The 27,796-nt window shown below is 34.3% G+C and overlaps 1 protein-coding gene across 1 annotated transcript; it reads right to left on the reverse strand.

The window, feature by feature from the left end:
- Nucleotides 1-157: 157 nt before the first annotated feature.
- Nucleotides 158-26,800, reverse strand: Vmn2r105 (vomeronasal 2, receptor 105). Its single transcript, NM_001369232.1, has 6 exons — nucleotides 26,580-26,800; nucleotides 20,320-20,614; nucleotides 19,175-19,966; nucleotides 18,134-18,349; nucleotides 16,503-16,626; nucleotides 158-1,086 (listed from the first exon to the last, which is right to left on the reverse strand). The coding sequence occupies exons 1-6, from the start codon at nucleotides 26,798-26,800 to the stop codon at nucleotides 158-160; spliced, it is 2,577 nt and encodes an 858-aa protein (NP_001356161.1).
- Nucleotides 26,801-27,796: the final 996 nt, after the last annotated feature.

The raw sequence follows: 27,796 nt of genomic DNA on the forward strand, positions 1-27,796 counted from the left end.
TCACAGTAGAACATTGTAATACAATTGGATATAGAAAGAAAACATAACAGAATTGAATGCATATTATAATCTCATAGAACATGATTAGAAAAATATAGGGAATGAAATAAGACCTTTTATGAAATTATTAACATGAAAGATTAATTTGTCTTTTGAACTATGTTTTCTGAGACTTGTTTTTTCTAGAGTGTATTTTGTTTCTGATATAATTAAATGTATTCTCATCTGGTCTCAACAAGACAATGTAACACTTAGGACCAAATATGAAGCCAAGAAGTGCTGTGCTGGAAGCCAAGATAGAGAATATTTCTGTAGCAACCATGAATTTCCCCTTAGTGCTATGGTAGACAGGAAGGAAGGTGACCCAGACACAAAAGAACACCAGCAAGCTGAATGACAGAAATTTGGATTCATTGAATGTATCAGGAAGAGTTCTAGATAAGAAGGCCACGGTGTAACCGCAAAGTGCCAAGAAGCAGAGGTATCCGAGGACACAATGGAAGGCAACAGATGAGCCCTTGTTGCAAAAAATGATGATGTGTCCATGTTCAGTATGAGCATCTTGGTCGATGAATGGAGGAGAGGTTGCCATCCATGTTCCACAAAAACCAACTTGGATCAAGGTGCAGATTGGAATGATGTAGTTTGGAGCTCTTGATATCATTAGCCACCTTACTATTCTCCCTGGAAAAGTGGCCTTGAATGCAATAACCACAGTAATAGCTTTGGCCAACACAGTGGCAAGAGCCGCAGTGAATGCAACTCCAAATGTGGTCTGCTGCAGGATGCAGGTGTTTTTGTTGGGCTGGCCAATGAAAGTCAAAGAACAAAGAAAACAGAAGGTGAGTGTGATGAGCAAAATGTAACTGAGAGCTTGGTTATTGGCCTTGACAATAGGAGTGTGTCTGTTTTTCACAAAGATGCCAATAACAAAGACTGTGAGTGCAGATAAGCACAAAGCTATGCTGGCCAGGATCATCCCCAACAGGTCTTCATAGGCCAGAAAGCTTACAGCTTTCTTGAGGCAATAGTTCTTCTCTGTGTTTGCATAATGACTGTCTGGACACTTCATACATTGATCCTCATCTGGTCAAAAATATAGGTTATCATGAGATTATGAGTCCAGGTTGGATTGATCCCTTTTTTTCCTGAGTCATTATTCAATATCTGGACTATTATTGTTACATTTCTTTGCTTTTTCAAGGACAAAGTAATAAGCACGTTGTTTTGTATAATTGCATATTCATAAAGTAACTTCTTCCTTATATATTTATTTTAGTATTTATGTTCATATATATTTTTGTTCCAATCCATCTCTTTTCTACTGTTAATCTCCATTCCTTCCCTCAGATTTTCCTCCCAACCTAATGCCCCCTCTCTCTTGCTATAACTACTGAGGCAATTCATTATTACTAGTGTGTATATTACTGGGGATGGCTTCAGTTGGATCATAAATAGACATCCAGAGTCGTCATTGCTAAAGCAATGTGATGTTTCCCTTTTTAGTGCAAAGTACTTCCAGGAACTTCTTTGATAATCCATCTTCATCATAGTTATTGAAATTGAACTAACCTAATGCTTTCCCTCTCTTTACTGACAAATTTTCCCTGCCTTTTCTGAAATTGGTATGTCACTTTTGATAGTAAGTTGTATTGAATAAAGGTACCTTGGGCCATATATCACTTCATAAATAAAATATGGTTTATTAATTAATTATACATGCAAAATTTATTACAGAAAGGATTTTTGCAATGCTTTACAATTAATGCTTTTAAAAATATGTCTGACCTAAATTCACTTTTCGCCTTGGAACTCTTTAAGTTTCCAATTTTTTTTTTCATTCTCTACTGGAGTATAGTGAAGAGATCCTATTCCATTGCATTTACTATCACATTACTAAATGCTCAAATAGTACCCAGTAAAATTATTTCATAACATTTGAGACAGGGATCTATTTCGTATAAATAGAAAATTATTACAAAAATTGAAGAATGGGTTGAAGAGATGGCTCAGCGATTAAGAGCACTGACTGCTCTCTTCCAGAGGTCCTGAGTTCAATTCCCAGCAACCAAATGGTGGCTCACAATGACCTGTAACAGGTATCCAATGCCCTTTTCTGGTGTGTCTGAAGACAGTGACAGTGTACCCACAAACATGAAATAAATAAATAAATCTTTAAAAAGAAAAGAGTTGGAGGATTTTAGAAAATGGTTTTATCCATTGTATATTTTGCCTTCTTTTTCAAAGTCCAAGTGTTCATAGGTGTGTGGTTTTACTTCTGGATCTTCAGTTGTATTTCATTGAACAACATGTCTGTCTCTGTACCAATAAAATGAAGTTTTTGTCACTATTGCTCTGTAGTAAAGCTTGAAGTCAGGAATGGTGATTCCTCCAGCCATTCTTTTATTGTTAGGAATTGTTTTTTCTATTCTGGGATTTTTGCCTTTCCAGATGAATTTCAGAATTGCTCTTTCCATGTCTTTGAAGAATTGTGTTGGGATTTTGATGGAAATTGCATTGAATATATAGATTGCCTTTGGTAGGATGACCATTTTTAGTATGTTAATTCTGCCAATCCATGAGCATGGAAGAGCACTTCATTTTCTGAGAGCATGAATTTCTTTTTTGAGAGACTTGAAGTTATTATCATATATACTTGTTTGGTTAGAGGTACCCAAGATATTTTATTTACTTTTTGGCTACTGTGAAGGGAGTTGTTTCCCTAATTTTTTTCTTAACCTGTTTATTCTTTGTATAAAGTAAAGCTACTGATTTATTTAAGTTAATTTTATATTTGTCCAATGTGCTGAGGTTGTTTATCAGTTGGAGAAGTTCTCTGGTAGAATTTTAGGGGTCGCTTAGATATACTATCATACAATCTGCAAATAGTGATTTATTTTTTTCTTTGCCAATTTGTATCCCCCTGGTCCCTTTTTTTGTCTTGTTGTTCTAGCTAGTACTTTGGGTCTTATAATGACTAGATATCAGGAGATTGGACACCTTTCTCTTGTCCCCAATTTCAGTGGGATTGCTTCAAGTATGTCTCCATTTAATTTGATATTGGCTGTTGGCTTGCAGTACATTGATTTTATTATGTTTAAATTCCTGTTCTCTCCAATACTTTTAACATAAAAGGGTGTTGTATTTTGTCAAATACTATTTCTGCATCTAAGGAGATGATCATGTGATTTTTTCTTTAAATCTCTTTATATAGTAGATTACATTAATTGATTTTTGTATATTGATCCAACCTTGCATCCCTGTGATGAAACTTGATCATTGTGAATCATTGTTTTGATGTGTTCTTGAATCAGTTTGTAAAATTTTTATTGAGTATTTTTGTATTGCTATTTATATGTGAAGTCTATTTTTTTTTGGTTGAGTCCTTGTGTGGTTTAGGTATCAGAGTAATTGGGGCTTCATAGAATTAGGTAGTGTTCCTTTTCTTTCTATTTTATGGAATAGTTTGAGGAAAATTGATATCAAGTCTTCTTTGAAGGTCTGGTAGAATTCTGCACTAAATCCATCTAGCCTTGAGCTTTTTTTTGTTTAAGAGGTTTTTTAATGACTTCTTAAACCAAGAATGGAAAAAAGAAAGCATCTTCAATAAATGGTGCTGGTATAACTGGCTGTCTCTATGCAGAAAAATGAAAATAGATCCATTTTTGACACCTTTCACAAAGCCTTAGTCCAAGTGGATCAAGAACCTCAACATAAAACCAGATACATTGAATCTAATAGAAGAAAAAGCAGGAAAGAGCCTTGAACTCATTAGCACAGGGGTGGATTTCCTCAGCAGAACGCCAAAGCCTCATGCTCTAAGATCAAGAATTGATAAATGGAACTTCATGAAACTAGAAAGTTTTTGTAAGGCAAAGGACGTAGTCAATAAGACAATTTGGCAACCTACAGATTGTGAAAGAAACTTCACTAACCCCACATCAGATAGAAGGTTAAATATCTAAAATATATAAAGAACTCAAAAAATTAACCACCAAAAAAAACCAAAGAACCAAATAAAAAAAAGGGTGTATAGAACTCAACCAAGATTTCACAACTGAGGAATCTAGAATGACTAAGAAGCACCTAAAGAAATGTGCAAAGTTCTTAGTGATCAGAGAAATAGAAATCAAAAAGACCCTGAGATTCCACCTAATACCAATCAGAATGGCTAAAATCAAAACCTCAGGAGACAGCATATGTTGGCAAGGATGTGTAGAAAGAGGAACACATCCTCCATTGCTGGTGGAATCACTCTCTAAATCAGTCCAGAGTTTCCTCAAAAATTTGAAAATTGATCTACCTGAAGATGCAGCAATACCAGTCATTAGAATATACCCAAAAGATGCCCTGCCACACCACAGGGTCAAGTGTTACAATATGTTCATAGTGGCCTTATTTGTTATAGCCATAAGCTGGAAACATCCCAGATATCCCAGGACTGAAAAATGGATACAGAAAATTTTGGTTCATTTACACAATAGACAACTACTCAGCTATTAAGAATGAGCACATCCTGAGTTTTGCAGGCAAATGGATGGAACTAGAAAACATCATCCTGAGTGAGTTAATACCAACCCCAAAGGACATGCATGGTGTGTACTCATTAGTTAGTTGATGTAAAGCAAAGCAAAGCAAAAGAAAAGAAAAGGAAAGGAAAGGAAAGGAAAGGAAAGGAAAGGAAAGGAAAGGAAAGGAAAGGAAAGGAAAGGAAAGGAAAGGAAAGGAGGAAAGAAGAGAAAAGAAGAGAAAAGGAAAGAAAAACTAGAGAATAACCAAGATATAGTTCAAAGAACTCAAAGAAGTCAGCAAGCTGAATGGACCAAGTAAGAACACCCCAGTCCCACTTGGGAGGGAGAAGAAAATAATCACAAGTGGGGAGGGAGGGAACAACCTGGAAAAAATGTATATGGGGAACGGGACTGGGGAGATAAGGGAACCTGATCTGGTATTGGATGAAAGAAAAGAACTGGATCCCTGAAGGCCAATAGAAAAACAAACAAACAAACAAACAAACAAACAAAATGGAAACCGGCAACCTAGAAAATACGAATTTGGGAGGACCCTCCAGATTGTACCAGAGACCTGGGAGGTGAGAGACTCTAAGGACTCAAATGTAGGAACTTAGATGAAATGCTGAACAGTAGGGAGAGGGAGATTTTAGAGCCCACCTCCAGCAGGAAGACAGGACATTAAGTGAGGGATGGGGTTGCCATTCCACAGTTACAACTCTGACTCATAATTGTTCCTTTCAGAAAGAATTACAGAGAGAAAATGAGAAGATCCTGAGGAAAAGAAGGTCCAGTGACAGGCCCAAATTGGAATCCAGCTCAAGGGGATGTTCCAAAGCCTGACACTACTACTGAGGCTATGGAGCACTCACAAAAATGTCCTAGCATAACTGCACTCCACAAAACCCAAAAAGCAACTGAAAGACTCAGATGTGGATATTTGCACCCAACCAATGGACAGAAGCAGATGACTGCTGTTGTTGAATTCGAGAAGACTGAAAGATGCTGAGGAGAAAAGCAAACCTGTAGGACCATTGTTAGTCTCAATTAATCTGGAACCCTGAGGTATCGCAAACTTTGGAACAGCAAACAAGTAGCATACAGCAGCAGATATGAGGCCATCAACACATATATAGTAGAAGACTGCTGGGTCTGTGTTCATTCAGAGATGATGAACCTATCTCTCAAGAGACTGGAGGCCCCCAGGGAGTTTAGAGATCAGGTGGGTTGGGGGTAGGAACATCTACCTGGAGTTAGGGGGCTGTGGAGGAGGTATGAGAGGTGGAACAGTAAGAGGGTGGGAGTGAAGGGGGAATAAAATATACAAAGTAAATAAATAAATAAATAAATTGAAAAAAAGAAAAAAGATAACAGTTTTATCATACTCTGCTCTTGTAATTTTGTAAATTTGATGATTAATGTAAAATCTACGTACCAGGGTTTATGTGTTACATTATCCAATTGTCTCTAAATTTCTTTTGTAAATTGATCACTAGACTTTTAATTTTACTTTATTAATAATATCAGTTTACTAATACTAATAATATATCTCATTTTAAAAGTTATTAACTTATTGTAAAATTTTCCAATCATCTATATTTTTTTAATTTATAGTGCTTTGCATTTCTTTGAGCTGTGTAGTGATGTACAATAGAGTTATTAAACACAACTCCTGTCAGATTTGTTGAGTGACACACTATTATTGTATATACACAGAATACATTCCCAAACTGACGTGGTGACACAAATGAATACATACATTCACACAAAAACCCCTGCACAATACATATATATATATATGTGTGTGTGTGTGTGTGTGTGTGTGTGTGTATACACATACATATATATATATATATATATATAAAATGTGTGTATGTATTTTTTGTATTAATATATAGTATCATTTATTTAGTATATCTATAATATCTAAAAGTTGATAGTAATATTTACTATTAAGGAATGATGGGATTTATGAAAGAGAGCATGGAAACTTCATAAAGCCTCTGAAAACTAAAGAATAAGTGATAATCAAAAATTTCATGACACTTCTAAATATTAAACTTATGACTGTGACAGTATGTACATAATAGGTATAAGCTCATGCCTGACCAATTATCATCATGGATGGATGATTATCATGAAGTGATACCTTTTTCCTGAGGAGCTATAGCAATTTCTTTTTTGGTAAGAATGGAAGAATCAACATTCTTCACAACTGTGACCAATAGAAAGTATAGATTTCTACAGTGCAGGTCTCACATTCAAACATATTTGAGTAGGACAAATTGAAGTAAAAATTAAAAATCAGGAGAGAAAACAAAATATTAAATAAGTAGTGAGGTAGAGATGTGTTTCTCGTATGTTTTGTGGGCATGAATATGGTCAAATACATCCTATTGGATTCTGACAAAAGTAAATAAATAGCATTTTAAAAATTTCTGTTTTAAAACAACCAAGATTCTATTTTGATAGAGATTGGATTATAGAATGTTAATTTGTGTGTGTGTGTATTAAAGATGCCATGAATGTACTCATTACCTATTCTTTTAGGTGTATATTGTACAATCCATAACATCTCTTAGAAATTGGTACATTTCTATATTACAGACTGTTCATGTTGCCTTGAGATTATAGTTGCAAATAAAAATTTACTATATTTAGCTGGACAATATGAAATGAATCCTTCAAATTAAGAATATGTAAATATTTAATTAGAGTAGAAAGTAAATATAATGAGGAAATCAAATACAAATTTCCATTTGACTCCTTGTATTGAAATAAGATAGAAATTGATGTAAATGTAGAGAAACTTGAAGCAATCCCACTACAATCAGGGAGTAGACAAGACTGCTCACTCTCTTCCTACATATTCAATATTGTACTCAAAATCCTAGCCAGATCAAGTAGACCACAAAAGGGGGTCAAAAGGACACAAATTGGAAAGAAAGAAGCCAAAACACCACCATTTGCAGATAATATGATAGCATACTGAAGTGACCCCAAAAATTCCACCAGAGAAAGCCTAAACCTAATAAACAACTTCATCAAAGTGGCTGGCTATAAAATTAACTGAAGCAAATCTGTAGCCTTTCTCTACTCAAAGGATAAACATACTAAGAAATAAATTAGGGAAACAACACCCTTCACAATAGTCACAAATAATATAAAATAACTTGGTGTGACTCTAACTAAACAAGTGAAAGATCTGTACAGCAAGAACTTCACATCTCTGAAGAAAGAAATTGAATATCTCAGAAGACGGAAAGATCTCCCATGCTCACGGATTGGCAGGATTAATATAGTAACAATGGTCATCTTGCCAAAAGCAATCTACAAATCCAATGCAATCCCATCAAAATTCCAACTCAATTCTTCACAGAGTTAGAAAGAACAATTTGCAAATTCATATGGAATAACAACAACAACAAAATCCAGGATAGGAAACACTATTCTCAAAAGTAAAAGAACCTGGGGGGATGGGGGGGGGAATCATCATCCCTGACTTCAACCTGTATTACAAGCAATAGTGATAAAAAGTTTGTGGTATTGGTACAGACTCAGGAAGTAAGATCAATGGAATAGAACTGAAGACCCAGAAATTAACCCATACACCTATGCTGACTTGATCTTTGACAAAGGAGCTAAAATTATTCAGTGGAAAAAATACAGCATTTTCAACAAATCATGCTGGTTCAACTGACAGCATGTAGAAGAATGCAAATAGATTCATTATTATCTCCTTGTACAAAGATCAAGTCCTCCACATAAAACCAGATACACTGAAACTAATAGAAGAGAAATTGGGAGAAACCCTCAAACACATGGTAACAGGGGAAATTTTTCTGAACCAAACACCAACGGCTTATGCTCAAAGATCAGCAATTGACAAATGGAACCTCCCAAAATTGCAAAGCTTCTGTAAGGCAAAAGATACTCTCAATAGGACAAAATGCAACCAACAGATTGGAAAAAGATCTTTACCAATCTTACATCTGATAGAGGGCTAATATCCAAAGAACTCAAGAAATTAGATTCCAGAGAATCAAATAACCTTATTAAAAATGGGGTACAGAGCTAAACAAATAATTCTCAGCTGAGGAATATCAAATGGCTGAGAAGCACCTAAAGAAATATTCATCATTAGTCATTAGGGGAATGCAAAGCAAAACAACCCTGAGATTCTACATCACACCAGTCAGTATGTCTAAGTTCAAATACTCAGAGGATGCTGCTGAGGATGTGAAGAGAGAAAAACACTCCTCCATTGTTGGTGGGATTGCAAGCAGGTACAACCACTTTGGAAATCAGCCTGGTGTTTCCTCAGAAAATTGGACAGTGTATTATCTGAGGATCCAGCTCTACCACTCCTGTGCATATGCTCAAATGATACTCCAACATATAACAAGGACACATGCTCCACTATGTTAATAGCAACCTAATTTATATCAGCCAGAACCTGGAAACAACCCAGATGTCCTTTAACAAAGGAATGGATACAGAAAATGTGATACATTTACACAATGGAGTGCTATTTAGTTATTGTACTAGTTGGTTTTGTGTATCAACTTGGCACAAGGTGGAGTTATCACAGAGAAAAGAGCTTCAGTTGAAGAAATACTTTCATGAGTTCCTACTTTAAGGCATTTTATCAATAGGTAATCAAGGGGAGAGGGCCCATTGTGTGTGTGGCCATCCCTGGACTGGTAGTCTTGGGTTCTATAAGAAAGTAAGATGACTAAGGCCGAGGAAGCAACTCAGCAAGTAACATCCCTCCATGGCCTCTGCATCAGCTCCTGCTTCCTGTCCTGCTGGAGTTCCAGTCCTGACTTCCTTTAGTGATAAACAACAGTGTGGGCATATAAGCTGAATAAACCCTTTCCTCGGCAACTTGCTTCTTGATCATGATGTTTTTGCAGGAATAGAAACCCTGACTAATACAGCTATTTAAAACCATGACTTCATGAAATTTTTAGGCAAATGGATGGAACTAGAAAATATCCTCTCAAAAAAAGAATTTTAATTATGTTCCTTTCCCCTTTTGCTTCCAGCTTGTTTCGATTAATAAAGTTACCCACAGCTGTTAAAAAAAAAAAAAAGAAAGAAAAGAAAATATCCTCTTGAGTGAGGTAACCCAATCACAAAAGAACACACATGAAATGTACTTACTGATAAGTGTATATTAGCCCAAAATCTCAGAATACCCAAGATACAATTCACAGACCACATGAAATTTAAGAAGAAGAAAAACCAAAGTTTGGACACTTTTGTCATTCTTAGAAGGGGGAATAAAATACTCACGGGAGGAAATTCGCAGACAAAGAGTCCAGCAGAAAATGAAGGAAAGGCCATCCAGAGACTTGCCCCATGAGAATCTTTCCCATATGCAGTCAACTAACCTAGACACTATTTCAGATGCCAAGAAGTGCTTGCTGACAGAAGTCTGATATAACTGTCTCCTGAGAGGCTCAGCCAGAGCCTTACGAATACAGAGGGGGAGGCTAGTAGCCAACCATTGGACTGAGCACTGGGTCCACAATGGAGTATTTAAAGAAAGTACTGAAGGAGCTGAAGGGGTTTGCAACCTCATAGGAAAAACAACAATACCAACCAACCAGACACACCAGAGGTCCCAAAGACTAAACCACCAACCAAAGAGTTCACGTGGAGTTAATCATGGCTCCAGCCACATATGTAGCAGAAGATAGCCTTGTCAGGCATCAATGGGAGGAGAGTCCTTTGGTCCTCTGAAGGTTTGAAGCTCCAGTGTAGGGGAATGCCATGGCAGAGAGGCAGTCATGGGTGGGTGGTTGTGGTAACACAGTCATAGAACTAGGGGAATGGGAGTGGGGTAGGGGCTTTCCGGAAGAGAAACCAGGAAAGGGGATAACATTTAAAAATATAAATAAATAAAATATACAACAAAACAAAAGAAACAAAAAACAAATTGATATAGGTAAGTTACAACTTCTAGGGCATGAAATTAAAAATTATTTATTGTTCATCCAAATTGACATAATATTAAGAATGATAGTATAGAATAATTGCTTTGTATTCTAATATTAGATATCAAACTTAAGACAAGTTATGTGACATTATCGAATTATTGCATCCTAATTTCTTCAGCACAGAAAACTTTAGGTGGTATGCAGCAATCAAATATGTATATCTGCTATATTTTGGATGTCTTTGGCTAATTTTTTCAATTTTATAAATTAATTATTTTATTTATTTACATTTCAGACTTTGCCCTCCTTTCTTGTTACACCTTCCATGGTTCCCCATCCCATTTCCCCTACCCTTTGTCTCTCAGAGGATGCTCCCCAGTGGTAGCCCCCTTCCCTTGGGTCTCCTGTCTCTCTCTCCTCTCCCATTGAGACCACACATGGCATTCCTCTGCTATATATAAACTCAGGGGTGGGGGAAATCAGATCAGTCAGTGTATGCTCTCTAGTTTATGGCTCAGTCTCTGGGATCTCATAGGGATCTGAAATAGTTGAGACAGCTGGTTTCCTGTTACTGATTGTTAGTAACCCAGTTCTCTACTTGAGGCTCTTTCAATTAACTGGAGGTAGTTTCTTCAAGATCCCTCTCCTCCTGGGGCATTTTGGCTAAGTTCACACCCATTGAGTCTGGGGAGACTCTCTTATCCTGTGTCCCTGGGACTTCCAAGATGTTCCACCATTTCACATCCCCAGAAGCTGCATATTTTCATCCTTTTGGACATTTGGGCTTCTCTCATGTTTCCCCACACCAAACCTAATCCTGCTCCCCATCTCTCCTCCCCTTCCCTCTTACACCCAGATCTCTCTATCAATGTGCCTCCTGTGATTATTTTGTTCACCCTTGGAAGTGGGATTTAAGCTTTCTCACTTGGGCCTTTCCTCATGTTAAACTTCTTAGTCTGTGGGTTATATCCTAGGTTTTCTGTACTGTTTAGCTAATATCCGATTATCAGTGATTACGTACCATGCATGTCTTTTTATGTCTGGGTTACCTCACTCAGGATGATATTTTTTAGTTCTGTCCATTTGAATGCCAAATTCACAATGTTCTCATTTTAAATAACTGAATAGTATTCCATTGTGTAAATGCCCTACATTTTCTGTTCCCATTTTTTGGTTGAGGGACATCTGAGTTGTTTCTAGCTTCTGGCTGCTACTAATAAGTATCCTATGAAAATAGTGAAGCACATGCCCTTGTAGTATGGTGAAGAATCTTTTGGGAATATGCCCAGGAGTGGTATAGCTGGGTATTTAGGTAGAATTTTTCCAATTTTCTGAGGAACTGTCACATTGATTTCCAGAGTTTTTGTACTAGTGTGCAATTCTACCACCAGTGGAGGACTGTTTTTCCCCTTCCACATCCTCACCAGCATGTGATGTCACTTAAGTTTTGATCTTAGACATGCCAAGGTGAAATCTCAGGGTTGTTTTGATTTGCATTTCTCTGATGACTAGGAACTTTGAACATTTCGTTAAGTACTTCTTGGCCATTCAAGATTCCTCTGTTGAGATTCTATGTTTAGCACTGTATCCCATTTTTAATTGGGTAATTTGTTTTTGGGGATTCTAAGTTCTTGAGTTATATATATATATATAACTATATATCTATATCTATCTATATCTATATATATAGAGTTATATATATATATATATATATATATATATATATATATATATATATATAGAGAGAGAGAGAGAGAGAGAGAGAGAGAGGATATTGGCCTTCTATCAGATGTAGAGCTAGTATCTATTTTTTCTCAATCTGTAGGTTACCAATTTGTCCTTTTTATGGTGTCTTTTGACTGACAGAAACATTTCAGTTTCATGAGGTTTCATTTATCAATTCTTGATCTTAAAGCCTTACCCATTGGTTGTCTGTTCAGGAAATGTTTCCCTGTGCCAACATGTTCAAAGTTATTTCCCAGTTTCTCTTCTATTAGATTCAGTGTATATGATTTTATGTTGAGGTCCTTATCCACTTGGACTTAAGCTTTATATAAAAAGCTTCAATTTGCATTCTTCTACATGCAGACCACCAGTTAGGGCAAGCCAGATCTTTGACTTGCTTGGTAAGAGTTACACCAAGATATTTTATACTATTTGTGGCTCTTGTAAAGGGAGTTGTTTCCCCAATTTATACCTTTACCTGCTCAAATTTTGTGTAAGGGGAAGCTACTGGTTTGCTTGAGTTAATTTTATATCCATCCACTTTGCTAAGTTGTTTATCAGCTGATCTCTGGTAGAATTTGGGAGGGCTGCTTATATATACTATCATAATATCTGTAAATAGTGATACATTGTCTTCTTCCTTTCCAATTTGTGTCCCCTTGATCTCCTTTTCTTGTATAATTGATCTTTATTGAATTTTGAGTACTATATTGAATAGGTAGGGAAAGACAGGACAGCCTTGCCATGAGCTTGGTTTTAGTGGGATTGCTTGTAGTTTCTGTCCATTTAATTTGATGTTCGCACTTGGTTCATTAAACATTGCTTTTATTATGTTTAGGTATGTGCCATGATTTTCTGATCTCTCCAGGACTTTTAACATTAAGTGATGTTGTATTTTGACAAACGCTTTTTCATCATCTAATGAAAGGATCATGTGATATTTTTCTTTTTTCTTATTTAGACTGTATATTGCATTGATGGATATTTGTCTATCCCTGGATCCTTGGGAAGAAGCCTTCTTGATCATGAAGAATATGTATTTTTGTGTTCTTGAAATTGCTTTCAGTGAATTTTATTGAGTATTCTTGCATCTATTTCATAACTGAATACAGATTGAAGTTCTCATTCTTTGCTGAACGTTGCTTAGTTTAGATAGCAGGAAAACTGTGGTTTCATAGAATGCATTGTATTAGTATTAACTCTTCTTTGACTATCTGGTAAAATTCTGTACAAAAACCATCTGTTCCTTGGTTTTTTGTTTGTTTGTTTGTTTGTTTTTGGAGAGTTTTTATGACTTCTATTTCCTTAGCGGTTATGAGACTGTTTAGATATTTTACCTGATCTTGATTTACCTTTTGTACGTGGTATGTTTCTTGATAATCATCCACTACATCTAGATTTTCTAGTTTTGTTGCATATAAGCTATTGTAGTAATATCTGATGAGTTATTTGAATTTCCACAGTTTCTGTTATTATGTCTCCCATTTCGTTTCTGACTTTGTTAAATTGAATACTGTTTCTGTTCCTTTTAATTAATTTGCTAAGGGTTATTTTGGCTAAGTCTTAGGTGACTCTCTTGAATATTAGTATCCTAATATTTTTAACATATAAATCCCTAGGGTTTATGTATGGATATAGTATGTACAGCTGTTATATCTTGGATGTCTTTGACTGGTTTTTGACTCTTAAGATTTTCATAATGTTTAACCAAGTTTGGGTTGTCACCCAAGTGATATTAAGAAGTACTGCAGTTTCCAAGACTGTTCCTCAGCAGGATGTCTTAGGCATGTGGAATACAGAAGATATGACATTGAATTGGATCATGAAACCACATACACCACCTCAGTATTATTCTAGCTACAGAATTTTTTAAAAGTCTAAATATAATGGAAACTGTGCATGGACAGAGAAATACTGGTTGAGTGAATAGAGCTACTACAATAAAAATAAAACACTTTAAGTATGTAAAATGATGTCCAAAATCATGCCTTGCAGATAGATATTTATGAAATATCACACTGTATAGAATGCAGCCACAATTACAATAATAAGTAAGGCTAGAGTGTACCTTTCAAAAGGAAGAATTTTCTCCTCAATGGGACTAATTTTTATTTAGTTCAATGCAAACTATTAAGTATTGAGAATGGTGACATGAGAAACTTTTAACAAGAAGTATTAGAGATTACTCTGACAGCTGCCACTCTAATCACCCAAGTCATGTTGTACAATTCCATTTGCTCAGATTCTGTGTATTACCATGATGCATTAATTTTTACTGCATTGAAATTGACAGTAAAACTTCATTAGCTATTACTTAATTGAACATATCTAACCTTTAAGAAAATATTGCTTCATTTTTCATAATTAAATTATAGTGTAAGATAATAAATATCACTCCAAATTTTATTATTCCATGCAAATAAAATTCAGCATTTTTAAAACAATACATCACTGAAATTCAGCAATGGCAGTTTAAATAACTGATACAAAATATGTTTTCTTATTGGAATGCCAAAATATATCTCTGTTTGTGTTTATTTCTCTTTCCCTGTGTCTCTGTCTCTGTCTCATTCTCTATCTATCTATCTATCTATCTATCTATCTATCTATCTATCTACCTACCTACCTACCTACCTACCTACCTACCTTCCTACCTATAGACACACATGTCATATGTGTATGTACCTGTGGGTCATTTTATAACTATAATTCATGTGCTAGATACTTATTTCTAAAATAAAAAACAATTAAAATGTGTGTCTCATAGCAGAGTATTAGCTCATGATTGCAAACTCATCCATTTATACAGTAATATTGGAAGCTGATCATTAATCACAAGAGTTGTAGGAAAATTGCTAGAATGTGTGCTCTTTTCATATACACTTACTGTGCTCTGAAAGTCTAGAAAGCTCCCTCCACAAACACCAGCATGTTTTCTCTGACATTTTGAGTTGTGAGACAAGCAGAACTATTTTATTTAAAAATCAAATTTTGCATAAATATACAGCTACATAAAATAGAAAAAGATATCTAAATTTCAGTGATAATGACAATAACTATCATGTCTTGAATAGTATCAGCAGATACTATTTGTAAGTAAAGCTTTCTAAAGCATTTAGGGAATTGTGTAATTATCCTGTCTTAGTTACTCTTCTTTTGCTATGAAAAGATAGCATAAACCAAGCTTATAAAAATTATTAACTGGGTATATGCTTATAATTTTAGAATATTATCCAATTTCTTTCATGATGGAAGAAGCTAGGAAGAGATGACCCTGGAGTACTAAAGGAATTCTATCATACTGACTTGAAGGCAATAGATAGAGAAAAGAGAGAGGCCAGATGTTACTTAGACATTTTAAATGTCAAAGTTTGCAGATAATGACAAACATCACCATAAGAGACTACACTACCTTTCTTTAAAATTCCATTAACAAAATAAAATGTTTTCAAAAAATCTTATCCAAGAGATAGCATAGGTTAACACAGCCTGGAGTCTGCAGATGACTACAGGCAAACTGTTTCCTTAACACATAAGGTAGATGGACCTATGAATTCATAGCACATGAGACAATGCATTAGATGTTAGCAACCTTAAGATAGACAAAATTCCAATATAGAAAAATGGAAGTATTCATAAACCACACACCCATAAAATCAGATATTGGCAGTTGATTGCTATTTGGAGGAGTGCCCATTTTCTTTATTAGGTATTAGGATGAAACATCTATCTAGATACCTTGTTTGTTGACAACCTACAAGTGACATCCATATACCCAAGAGAAAATGAGTATTACAGACTGTATTAGATATTTTAATTACACAGATTTGGGTAGAGGGAAGACGGTAATAAATATATGAGACATTGGAGTGGTGACTATGATCAAATCACATTCTATGAAATTATCAAACAACTAAAACATTAGGAAAATATGAAAAATGACTGAGGAACAATCACTATGAAGATACAACAGATCTGAGCATTTTATGAGTTTTAAAAATTATCAATACACAATCTGAATAAAAACATTTGATAATTTGTTAATAGATGTCAAATGGCAAAGTAAAATAGAACAGACAGTAAAGTACTAGGGAATATTTTTCTGATATAATAGTTATTAAAGCCCAATCAAATATATAAACCATGTATGATTTTAATGCTTATCTTAGGCCATTTTAAAGGGGTAGACATGGATTGTTGCATATACTTTCCTAAACAAAGAAAAGTATATTCTGATTTCTATTTAGATCATTTACATATGCCAGTGTATTATAAAGTCATACGGATAAAGTGGAAACTTTTTTGTAAAGGCTACATTTACCTGTCTTATTAGAAATCTCATTGTGTGCACAAGGAGTGCATTTGTAGCAGCAGACAGCATTGCCCTCCAGGATTACTTTCCTGAATCCATGCCCACAACTCTCACTGCACACAGACCGGGGTATCTGAGAAGAATGAAAAGAATGTTATCTAGTGTTTAGTGTATTATGAAAGATCTAATAATTAACAGTTTTGAATGGTGTGCAATATATTTCCATGTATTCTTATGAATAGAGAGGATTATAAAAAGTTTTTACCCATGATAAGGCAAATTTATTTAATAATTGGTCTGAGAATCATCAATGTGTTAGATAATTTTACATCTTAATGAATTAAGGACAAGTTTGAGAAAGTTAGGTGATTGTAGATATGATATCCAAGGCTATGGGTTCTCTCCAGACTGATACAACCTCTGTACTTTTTGACTACTGTGTTGATAGCCTTTACTTCCACCATGACAGTGAATCTTGACTGTCAATTTGACAGAATATGAAATGATCATGGAAATAAATATAAGTGTATTTTTTTGGAAAGAATTGAAAGATGAATTTATATAATTTGAAAAGGGCCACATAAATTTTTACAATCACTATTTATTTGCTTATTTCTAAACAAAAGTATAGGTAGGCAGAACAAAATTTCTCTCTTCATTGCTATCTGCCTTAAACATCATACATTTGAAAATCATGTATTTTGAAATTTAATATGCTGCATCCTCAAACTCTTTCTTAAGTTATTTCAGTTACATATTTACTTGTTGGACAAAGACACCTCAGTAGCTTATACAGTTGCATTCCATACCGTTCTTTTCCAAGGGTCTGAGGAATAAAGAACAACTGATCATGGATCGAAACTTCAAAGCATGGAAAAACAATGACACATGAGTATGCACAAAGACATAAGGGATTCTAACACAGCTACTATATGTGATTTAGAATGGAAAATGTTGCATGTATGTTAAAGTATTTGAATATTTATTTATCTGTTGGTAGCCCTATTTGGAAGATAACTGAAATTTTAAGAGATGCAAATTTGCTGGAGAAAATATGTATCTAGGGGTGGGAATTCTAATCATTTTCTTAGATTCAATTTTCTCATTTTATAAACTCTTAATATGTGTGGGTAAAAACACTATCTTTATGATTCCTGTTCCTGTCTCCATGACTATGCCATGTTGTTATGAATCTATTTTGGTGGAATCCATAGTTCTGGAACCATAAGCAACAATATTCTCTGTTTTCCAAAAGTTGTTTTTTATCATGTTTGATTACACAATAAAAGTAACTTTTATATTTTCCATTGTATTCATCTTAAATGAGATATTTTCTCTAGAATATTGAATCATGAGTCATTTAGGAGACAAATTTTTTTCTTTCCTCGATTTCCTAATTTGTGAAAAGTAGACTAAATTTAATGTTCATATAAGTGAACAAAAGAAGAACATGTAACACTCAATACTTCTATTGATCTACATAAAGAAAGATTAAAAGCCAATAGTACTAGTTTTATTGTATGTTATATTGGTAATAAAAGACTAATAGGCCTTGAGACAGAAAACAAGCACTATTGTTCTGGAAAGCAGAATTTTATTACTAACATACACTCAAAGCATTGAGATAAGACATAACACACCTCTGAAAATTCTTCTGGCCATTGGATGATCTGCTCAGTTAAAGACAACTGCTGGCCCTGGGGAGCATTTGGAGAAAATGATCCTATTTTTACCTTTCTTCCAAGACCCTTTGGTAAATTCCAAATGTTAAGAATGTCATATTTTACATTTACTTCCTGTCTCCAATCTAATCTCATTTGGCCTCCCACTTCAATGTCCTTCAGGAAAGAGTTGAGCTGGAAAAGATTCATGAATTTATATTACACTGTGTCCAAGTATCAGAACAAAAAGTCTGTTTTGGAATGTATTTGTTTTCTTGTCCTTAATTTCTGATGTGAATGAATGTCAACATTAATGAAGCTTCCTAAAATGCTAAAATAAAAACCCAAGTTTGTGGGATGCCATTCTCAATCTGAAAGGTCATTTAGCTCTAATGGAAACCTTTAAATCAAGCTACTTCAATTACTTCTAACTCATGTAAATGTTAATTATTTGAAACCTACCCAAACTTCTTTGTTTTCGGAGTATCTTCAGAGTACTACTACCTAAAATGAGGGTTTTGATGTCTAAATGGTAAATAAAAGGTATCATCACAGAAAAAAAAACTATCATTATTTTAGTTAAATGTCCAATTCTTATTTCTTTTGTAAAAAATTTATAGAGAAAACACTGATTTTTTGCAACTATTGCAATGAGAATATTTTATAACTAGCTATTAATGACATGAACTTGGTAATGACGAAGCACATTTCCTCCTGTTATCTTGCATCTCATCTCTCGATAACACACATGGGAAACTCTCATGATCTCTTGGTAAGCTTAGAAACACTAAAATCCCTGTGATTGTGGACAATATAAACTAAATTTTACAATATCAAAATACAAGTCACTTCAAATCTCAGCAACAAACATGTGGATCTCTCCTGACATCCAGGTAACTTTAGTAGCACAAAATTTCTTTTAATTGTGGACAATTAAAATTTTACAATACTAAATTAAATGTCTCAGCAAATCTCATATATCAGAGTGCCGACAATACAATACAGTAGAAAGTATAATACCTGCCATGGAAAAAACAAAGTTTCTTCCCCATTTTCATATGGTTCCATTTGTACTTGCTGAAGTGTCAACTCATGGAGACTGTGAGCCACAGCATACACAGCATTGTATATGCTGGTACTCTCATCACTCATGGACTCATCAAATATGTGACGAGGCAATGCATCCAAAGAAGCATTGAACTGACAGTTGTTCAAAAGTTGACAACCATTATCAGAAAATGAACACTTGAAGAACAAATGCCACAACTTAGGAAGATAAATATCTTCTGGATATTTGTAGGGATTAACTGTTTGAATAAAATTTGTAAACTCAAATCTTTCTGAATAATGGTATGTAAAGATAAGGCTCCCATGAAATGAGTCTAAGAAGAAATAATCAGCATAGTCAGTAAAATGAGGTTCAATGTTCATGACCCAGACTTTCCCTGTCAATAACCTTTGCCTAATATTTCTCATTAGACCTTCTAGAGAATCAATGTCACCATAAATAATTATGACATTTGTTTCATCTATATTTTTCCAGAATTGGTTTAAATGTGAAGACCAGGTGGCAGGGATCATTTTCACAAAAGCTATGCAGATTCCTTTTCTCTCCATCTCATTTTTGAAATCTGATAGAATTTTATTTCCTTTGTGGTCATCTGGAAGAATGAGACCAACCCAGGACCACCTAAAATGAACCATCAAAGAGACAATGCCAAGTGAAAGAGATGAGGACTTGGGGGCTATCTGGTAGAGAAAAGAATACTGATTTCGGTCACTCAAAATAGGATCATAAGGGCCAAAGGAAAGCTGAAACAAATTGAGAAAGAAGAGTAACAATATTAATTTCAAACAAAATTTCAGTCCCAAATCAAAAGATGAGAACAGGAAAAAGATATATTTCCCAATTTTAAAAAGAAATTTTCACTTCTATCATTTTACAGAAATTCCTGGCAAGCCTGTAAGTTTCTAATACCTACTTGGTTTAATTCACTTCACAACACATTTTCCTGCAAGCAAGAGAAATGTGGATTGATCTCCTCGTGTTTGAGTCTTTGCTTTGATATTTGAATAATTAAAAATTCCTCTTTTAATTTTAAAGACACCTATAATATCAACAAAGAACTCCCAATTTCCAGTTGCCAAAGTATACCTTTTCTCACCTGTGGAAATTTAAAGAGTTGAAATAATGTGCCAATTTGTGCAGATATGGTCCATGATGTTCCTGTGAGTGCAGCAGTAAAATACTTTTTTTCACAGTTGTAATTAGGTAAAATAAATTTCTCTCTATGAGCTGTGAGCCACATACAAACATTCATAAGTGTGTCCTTCTCAGTGAATCTGACATTGTAGAAATCGAATCCAAGAGATATGTTGGGCAAAAGATTGGGGTTCCCATTGATCTCCTCAATGGCAAATAGCAGAGCGAGAATATACTGGTAGCTTTTAAAATTATACCTGTGTAAATGACATAAAATTAACAAAAGGAATATTGCCTTTATGTCACATGACTGAATATTTGTACAGCAAATTTTATAGTTCATCTTCTTTCTATGAAATATGTAATGTAATATCTTTACCATGAGTATGTAGAACTAGATTAGGTAAATATATCAGAATTAGGCAAGATCATTTAGCATTACAATTCTTTGATCATAGTTGCTCAAGGCATACTTTATTCATCTTTTATAGGCAAGTCAAATAAAAACTGTCTACAAATCAATAATTATTTTCATTCACAATAGCAGATCTGCTGCTACAAGTTATTGGTTTCCTGAGCTCTTCACTTATATATACAAGTATATGTATATGTAATTATCTATATAATCAATTTTCAGAAACAATATCTTATTTAAATAATGTTCTAAGGTAAAATAATTCTATTCATGGCCTCAGTTGCTATTTCTCTTAGATTGTTTTTTGAGTATTGTAACCTGGATTTGCTAGTAGAACTTGCAAAGAAATGTCGTATAACACCATGCCTGTTACATTTTTCATCTATGTGTGTATTTATGATATTTGTGCATACCAGTTTGTGCATGTCTGTCTCTTTGTAGTTACAGTTGTATTGAGGTCAGTAAGTATGAAGGTAGGATAAGACAAGTTACAGAGTTACCCCTAGCTATTCGGATAATTTATAAAGAGTCTCTGTATTTCATTTAATTCTGAATTACATTTATTTAGTAATCAATTGCTTGCTTGGTGGCTTGAGCAATACCAAGCCTATGGCTTTACTGGACATTGCTCTGTACATCAGGCTGACCTTCAACTCATTAATACCCACATTCCTTGCTCTGCTTAGTACTGGAATAATGGTTTGTATCCCCATATCTGGCTTCTCGCTTTCTTTACTTTCTTACTGCATATGCCCAGTTACACAGAAAATTTCTAGAGATTCTCCTGTTTCAGTCTCCAACAAAGGACTGTTTTCCTAATCCCCTGCTGTTAAGCAACAGGCCAAGCTAAGTGTCTTTGAACCTCAGAGTAATCAAGAAAGAGTTTAGATTTTTTTAGAAGCCATCAGCCTCAGCACACAGTGTAGTTGGTGCACTTAAAGGCCAGGAATTATCAGTCTTTGGACCTAGGTACACTACTGTGTATCACTTCTGCCCATTTCAGGACAGGCAGTGTCCCAGCAGAATGGCAACATCCTTCTCAGGTCTCTAATTAATTTCATCTTTGTTGACTCCAAAACACTTCTTTCTATTGGGCTTGCCCATTCCTTTTTGGCAGTGCTTCTTGGCAGAAAGACCAGAGCTCTATTATTTTCAGCATTATGGGATCTCCATGGCAATTCAGACTTGTCTTTAGAGCTTCACATAATGGCTTCTCCATGCATGGAGATCCCTGATATGTCCATGGATTTAAAAACTTTTCTTGGCCTTGTCAAATATCAATGGAAGGAGAAAACCTTGGACCTGGGAAGGCTCAATGCCCCAGTGTAGGGGAATGCCAGGTCAGGGAGGCTGGATTTGGTGGGTCGGTGAGGGAGCACCCTAATAGAATCAGGGAGAGGAAGATGGGGTAAGGGATTTCTGGAGGGGAAACAGGGAAAAGGGGTAACACTTGACATGTAAATAAATAAAATATCCAAAAAACAAAAACAGAAACTTTTGTTTTCTTAGTCACAGAGAATGATTCCATAATCCCTTTTATCCTTGACTTGAATTTTAGGACCACATGCTTAAAATGTCAAGTTCTGCTGCATTTTGGGGCTCTAGCATACCCTACTCATTCAGTTAAATCTTTTCTAGCTTTTATTTTGTTTGTTTGTTTTGTTCTGTTTTGTTTTTCTGACTACACTCGTATATCCTGAACCATTGAGGTATTCCAGGAAGTCCCTAACCTGAGAAAATCACCAGCAGAAATTAACAGTGTAAACAACTATACCCAGCTCTAAGGTTTACTTTAATTAGATTAGCTAGGTAGAATTTTGTCCTTAAGTCTCACCTTCCACTATTCCACTTTTCCAGTGCTTCCAGTTAGTAAGTTTATCTATTTGAACACAGGATTTAACTCCACTCAAATTCCTAGACCTCTTTTTATTGCAATCTGTACATTTTGTGATTTTTTTTCCTTAACATCCTGCTTTTCATTATAAATCTTCACAAAAGTGAACACTAATAAACAGACAACAGAGTCAATATAAGGCTGTGTTTAGAATCTTTCTAGCAAAGGAGATTAATTTATAAATATTCACTTGAGAGTAAGGCAGATTCCTTTGGTCTAAGACCAAAAAGTGACAACATTCTTTAACAAAATATCACAACAGTAACTTGAAAACATTAAGATATGTCTCCTTGGAAACCAGTTGATCCAGGAACTCTGAGTTCAAGTCACAAACAACACTTTTTTTTCCATGTTCATTTTAGAATGGTTCATTAATGATCACTTCCAGCATTTAAATGCTTTTCTAAACCAAATTCCAAAGTCAATATATCTCCAAACAAACAAGGAAACAAACAAGTAAGCGCTCATCCAAATTGAGCATCGCTTATCACAGCAATAACCTCATCACTGGTAACAATTTCTGTGTTAGTTTTGTTTTAGTGTTTTGAAGAGGGATGATGACCATGGGAACTCTTATGCAAGCAAAACTTTAATTGAGGCTGGCTTACAGTTTCAGAAATTTTGTCCATTTTATTGTGATGGGATACATGGCCTTGTGAAGGCAAACATGGTCTTAGAGAATGTAAGATGTCCACAAGGAGCAGAAATGAAGTCCATGGACAGAGGTTTGTTTCTTAGATGTATAAACCACACCCAGCTCTATTAACACAATTCTCAAAGGAAGACCATATCTACTCCAACAAGGCCACAACTCCTCATAGTATCTTTCACTATTGGCGAAACATTCAAACAAATGAGTTTATGGTAGCCATTTCTACTCAAAGCTGAACAGTATTCCAACTTGATAATTCTTTAAGAAGATTCAACTTTTCTTCAATAATCTGATCTATGATAGGCAGTCATATTCTGGGCAAGTACCAACTTAATGATACTCCAGACACATAAAGTGTGCTTGAATGAGGAGAAAATTATTAAACTTAAAATTGGATGGGTACAAAGATGAGGGCAGAGAGAGTGGATTTAGGACTAAAATGAAACTTTGAAGAATATGAAAAATATGATGATTTGCTTACAAATGTAAACATATTATGGATAAGATCTTTAAGGAAACAATGAGAGTTGGGTAAGGAGAACTGACTCAGCAATTAATAGTGTTCTTTACCTAGAGAATATAAATTCTGTGGACAGAAAATATACTAGGTAACTCTCATCCATCCAAAATTCCTAAACTTGAAGTCTTTACAACAATTCTGGACTATTTGGCTACCAGCATTATTTAAACATAAAACCATGATGAATGACCTGGCACCTGTGTTAAAGGATCATTGCTTATGCTACCTATTAGTGCATAACTTTAATATTTATTATTATTTTATTTTATAAATACATGTATGAGCCTTAATATTAATTTTACTATGTATCTGATATTTTAATAAATTCCATACCAAAAAAGAAATTACCAAAACATTATTAAACATTATTTTTAAAGAAAATCAGCACATAAAAGTTTTAAAAAGTAAAATTTAAAAAATAAAAATAATATTGTCCAATGAAAATAAATTAATAAATATAATGACCTATTGTGAGATAAAATGATAAAAGGACAATTCCTCATTTACAAATACTGTATACTCAAATAAAAACATATATAAATTTAAAGATATTTAGGATTTTGGAAAATTCTACATATGTATATAATTAATCAATATTCAATCTTTTGTAGTTTATGCTACAGAAAGCAGAGGTGCACAAACTCTCCAATAACAAAGCAATGATAAGAGAAACTTTAATGAAACACATTTGATCTGATCTTTGCATACCCTATTTTGAAAGCACATTGTATAAAATAAATATATACCATATTTGATAATGAAATGGAAGGTCTGATTTATATAAACACATCTTATTCCCTTTATTAGGAAACACATAAATATTTCTCTGTAATTCAGAAAGGCCTGTCTGACTCTAGGCATTCACGTGGAATATTTCACACATGCTAGGAAATAGAAGATTACATACTCATAGGCATGATGTCTTTGTAAATACAACCAAAAAAATGAGAGTACATACTGCAAAGAGATAGTGTAAATATGTAAACACTGGAAAGCTCAAAATAAAAATTAAATCAGCAAACAATCACTTATAAGAAAAATTAAGATGGATGAAATATTTCTGGAGCCCAGAAGTATTCACAATTCTGACACAAAAGAGAAGTATATAAAAAAAAAAAAAGAGTTCTCAGCTTTGTAGAATATATGCCTTTCTGTGATCAATGCTGTATTAGAAAATTACACCTACCGAATGAGTTTTATAAGACAATTCTGTTAATTCTTTTTAATAAAAGCCATTGTATTTCTGTTACAAATTTTATTTGTTTGATTTTTCTGAATTTATGACACCTTACACATTTTGACAAGAAACAATCCTCTTATTAATAATGAACTAACCAGATACTAAGTGTTCACACAACTAAAAATACAATCTTTCAGCAAAGGGCTTGATGTTGCACAATATAAAGTCAAACACATGCCATTGCACAGTGGTGTGTGAATTGCTGATATAGAATAAGGGGGCAGAAGAAAAGTGGATAAGTATAATTAATTCACACCATTAATTATAATGCAGTAGAAAAGACATTACTCAACATCCATGCTTGCCACATCTGTTATGCATATGGAAAAGTATGATATTATTTGAGACAAAATTTGATCTTTAAAAAATTAGATCTACCGTAAAGTAGTTTATCCAGATAACATATTGTGGGTAACCATAATTGCTAAGTTACAAATTTTCAAAATAAATCTGTCAAGATAAAATAATTCAATTTGCTTTCATATCTTGACATTTTCTCTTCCACTGTCTTTGATTTAATGACTTAATATCTCTCCAAGTTTTGACAAAATGGGTAGTACTGTCAAACACCTGTATTTCATTTGTTCATTTTCCATTTGTTGACATCTAACATATTTCTTTCTGTATTCACAGAGATTTACAAGTGTTATTTCTCTATTTAGGGCCTTACTTCCTAGATCAGTACAAATAAAAGAATGTCTAATTAAGATAGGAATGTCTAATAAGGATAAGTAATTCTCATTTCCTTCATGCACTTATAGTTCTCTCTAATTCAGTCAGACTTACCTGACACTATATATTTATCTAGAATATATCACACAAGCTAAGAAATATCCCAAAGAAAATACCCTCATAGTAACTATGTTTTGGTGAACTTATTCATAAAAATGAGAAAAAATAATGGAAACGAATGAAAGGTACATGTTAACACAATAAAAGTGACAAGAAAGATTAAATTAGAAAAAAAACCATTTATAACAGAACATGAGATAAATTAAATATCCATGGAGAACAGAAGTGTTCACAACTTCTAATTGTGACTCTCTAAGTCTTGAATCAAATGCACACGATAAAAGACAACCTCTTCACTGAATTATTATAACAACAATAACAACTTACTGCATTCAAGGACACCATCTAATATCAGAAGCACAAATCAGGAGTTCAGAAATGCTATGAACTACAAGGTCAGTATTAGATTAAATCATGTTTTCATAACAATAAAAACTATTGAGAGATTGTAAAATGACAAAAATGTCAAATTTGTGGTTACAGTCATCAATCAAGTGAGGAAACCAAAATGAATAAAGTCAAAGTTACTAATTCATTTCACATTTGAGAGAAGAAAAAAGCCAAAAAGAAAATTAGATTGAGAAAAACATTTTAGAATCTCTAATATAAAAGTTGTCACAATAAAACCCCGAAAAATTAAGTAAGTTTAATGACTATACCCACTAAGTTATGATAATTCTGAACTCAGAAAATAAATTAGTGCACTTACTGTAGGTAATTGTCCATATAATAGTATGGTAGATATGGGTGTGGAACTTTGTTCATGGTGTGGTACGTATGAATAGGAAAAAATGCACCAATAACCACATCACCTTTATGGTGAAAATCTTCAGCAATTATGTAATAGCATTTACTGATATTATAGCTTATAAAGACACAGAAAAAATTAGGAATCTGCAAAAACAATGGGATAAAAATCCAAGAGAACATCCTATTACTACATGGGTTTGTGTGATACAGATCAAACAGTATCCAGTAGATATATATATGTTCAGGTAATAGTTTTGTGACCATGTAAGTTTAATGAATGAGGCTGTCACAATAATAATTCAAAGGTTTTCTTGTATTTTGAAGGCATTTTTTTTCTCTCACTGCTGCAGCTGAGGTCCCATATTCAAGTAAAAAACAACCTGGAAAACACATTTGTTCATATTCATCCCTAGCCAAAGGCATTATGATTTCAGCCAGTACTAGAAATAGCAAGAGATTAGGTACGAACTCCTCTTGGGATGATTTGGCTAAAAATATGAAGCAAGAAAGTTTTCATATGAAAACAACCTTGAGTGTTTCCTACAGGTTACGTGAGAGGAGCCCAACTAAGTGAAAACAAAAGGGCAGAAAACAAACCATTGTATTTATATTTTAATGTCTCAAAATTAATGTCTTGTGTAGTTCCCATTTGAGGTTTAATAGGAAAGACACAGAGCAACTTGTATAATGTAAGGCTGTTGGCATTTTTTTATGGAGAACTATCTCAGCTTGCCTTCTAGACCTGACTCCTTTGCCACCTGTGACTACCATGTGGCTCTCCCTGCTCTACCTCTTGGCCTTCTTCCTGTTCTCTCATCATTCTATGTCATTTTTTTTCAGCATTTGTGCACTGATTCCATTCTTTGCCTTGCCCTGCCACAGATGTAGCTATTAGCATTTTATTTCTCAGAAGCCTATTCTTATTTATACAAAAACTTGTGGTGGAGATTCCTCAGCTTACAGTAAACACATCAGCAGATGGACTATATTGCCTTTTGGCAAGATTGAGGTTTATTTGGCCTTCCCCATGGAAGCTTACTTTTCTTTCCTTTCCTTTCCTTTCCTTTCCTTTCCTTTCCTTTCCTTTCCTTTCCTTTCCTTTCCTTTCCTTTCCTTTCCTTTCCTTTCCTTTTCTTTCTTTCTTTCTTTCTTTCTTTCTTTCTTTCTTTCTTTCTT

This window comes from Mus musculus, chromosome 17 (genome assembly GCF_000001635.26).
Source record: "Mus musculus strain C57BL/6J chromosome 17, GRCm38.p6 C57BL/6J".
In the NCBI taxonomy this organism is placed as follows: Eukaryota; Metazoa; Chordata; class Mammalia; order Rodentia; family Muridae; genus Mus; species Mus musculus.

Excerpts from the sequence above, each read along its gene's own strand:
- Vmn2r105 (NM_001369232.1), bottom strand. The coding sequence starts at position 26,800 with ATGTTCTCTTGGATTTTTATCCCATTGTTTTTGCAGATTCCTAATTTT. Across the intron at positions 19,967-20,319 it reads AACTCTTTAAATTTCCACAG|CTTTCCTTTGGCCCTTATGA; the intron begins GTGAGAAAAGGT and ends AATTTGTTTCAG. Across the intron at positions 18,350-19,174 it reads CTTTGTTTTTTCCATGGCAG|CTCAACTCTTTCCTGAAGGA; the intron begins GTATTATACTTT and ends AATCTTTTCCAG.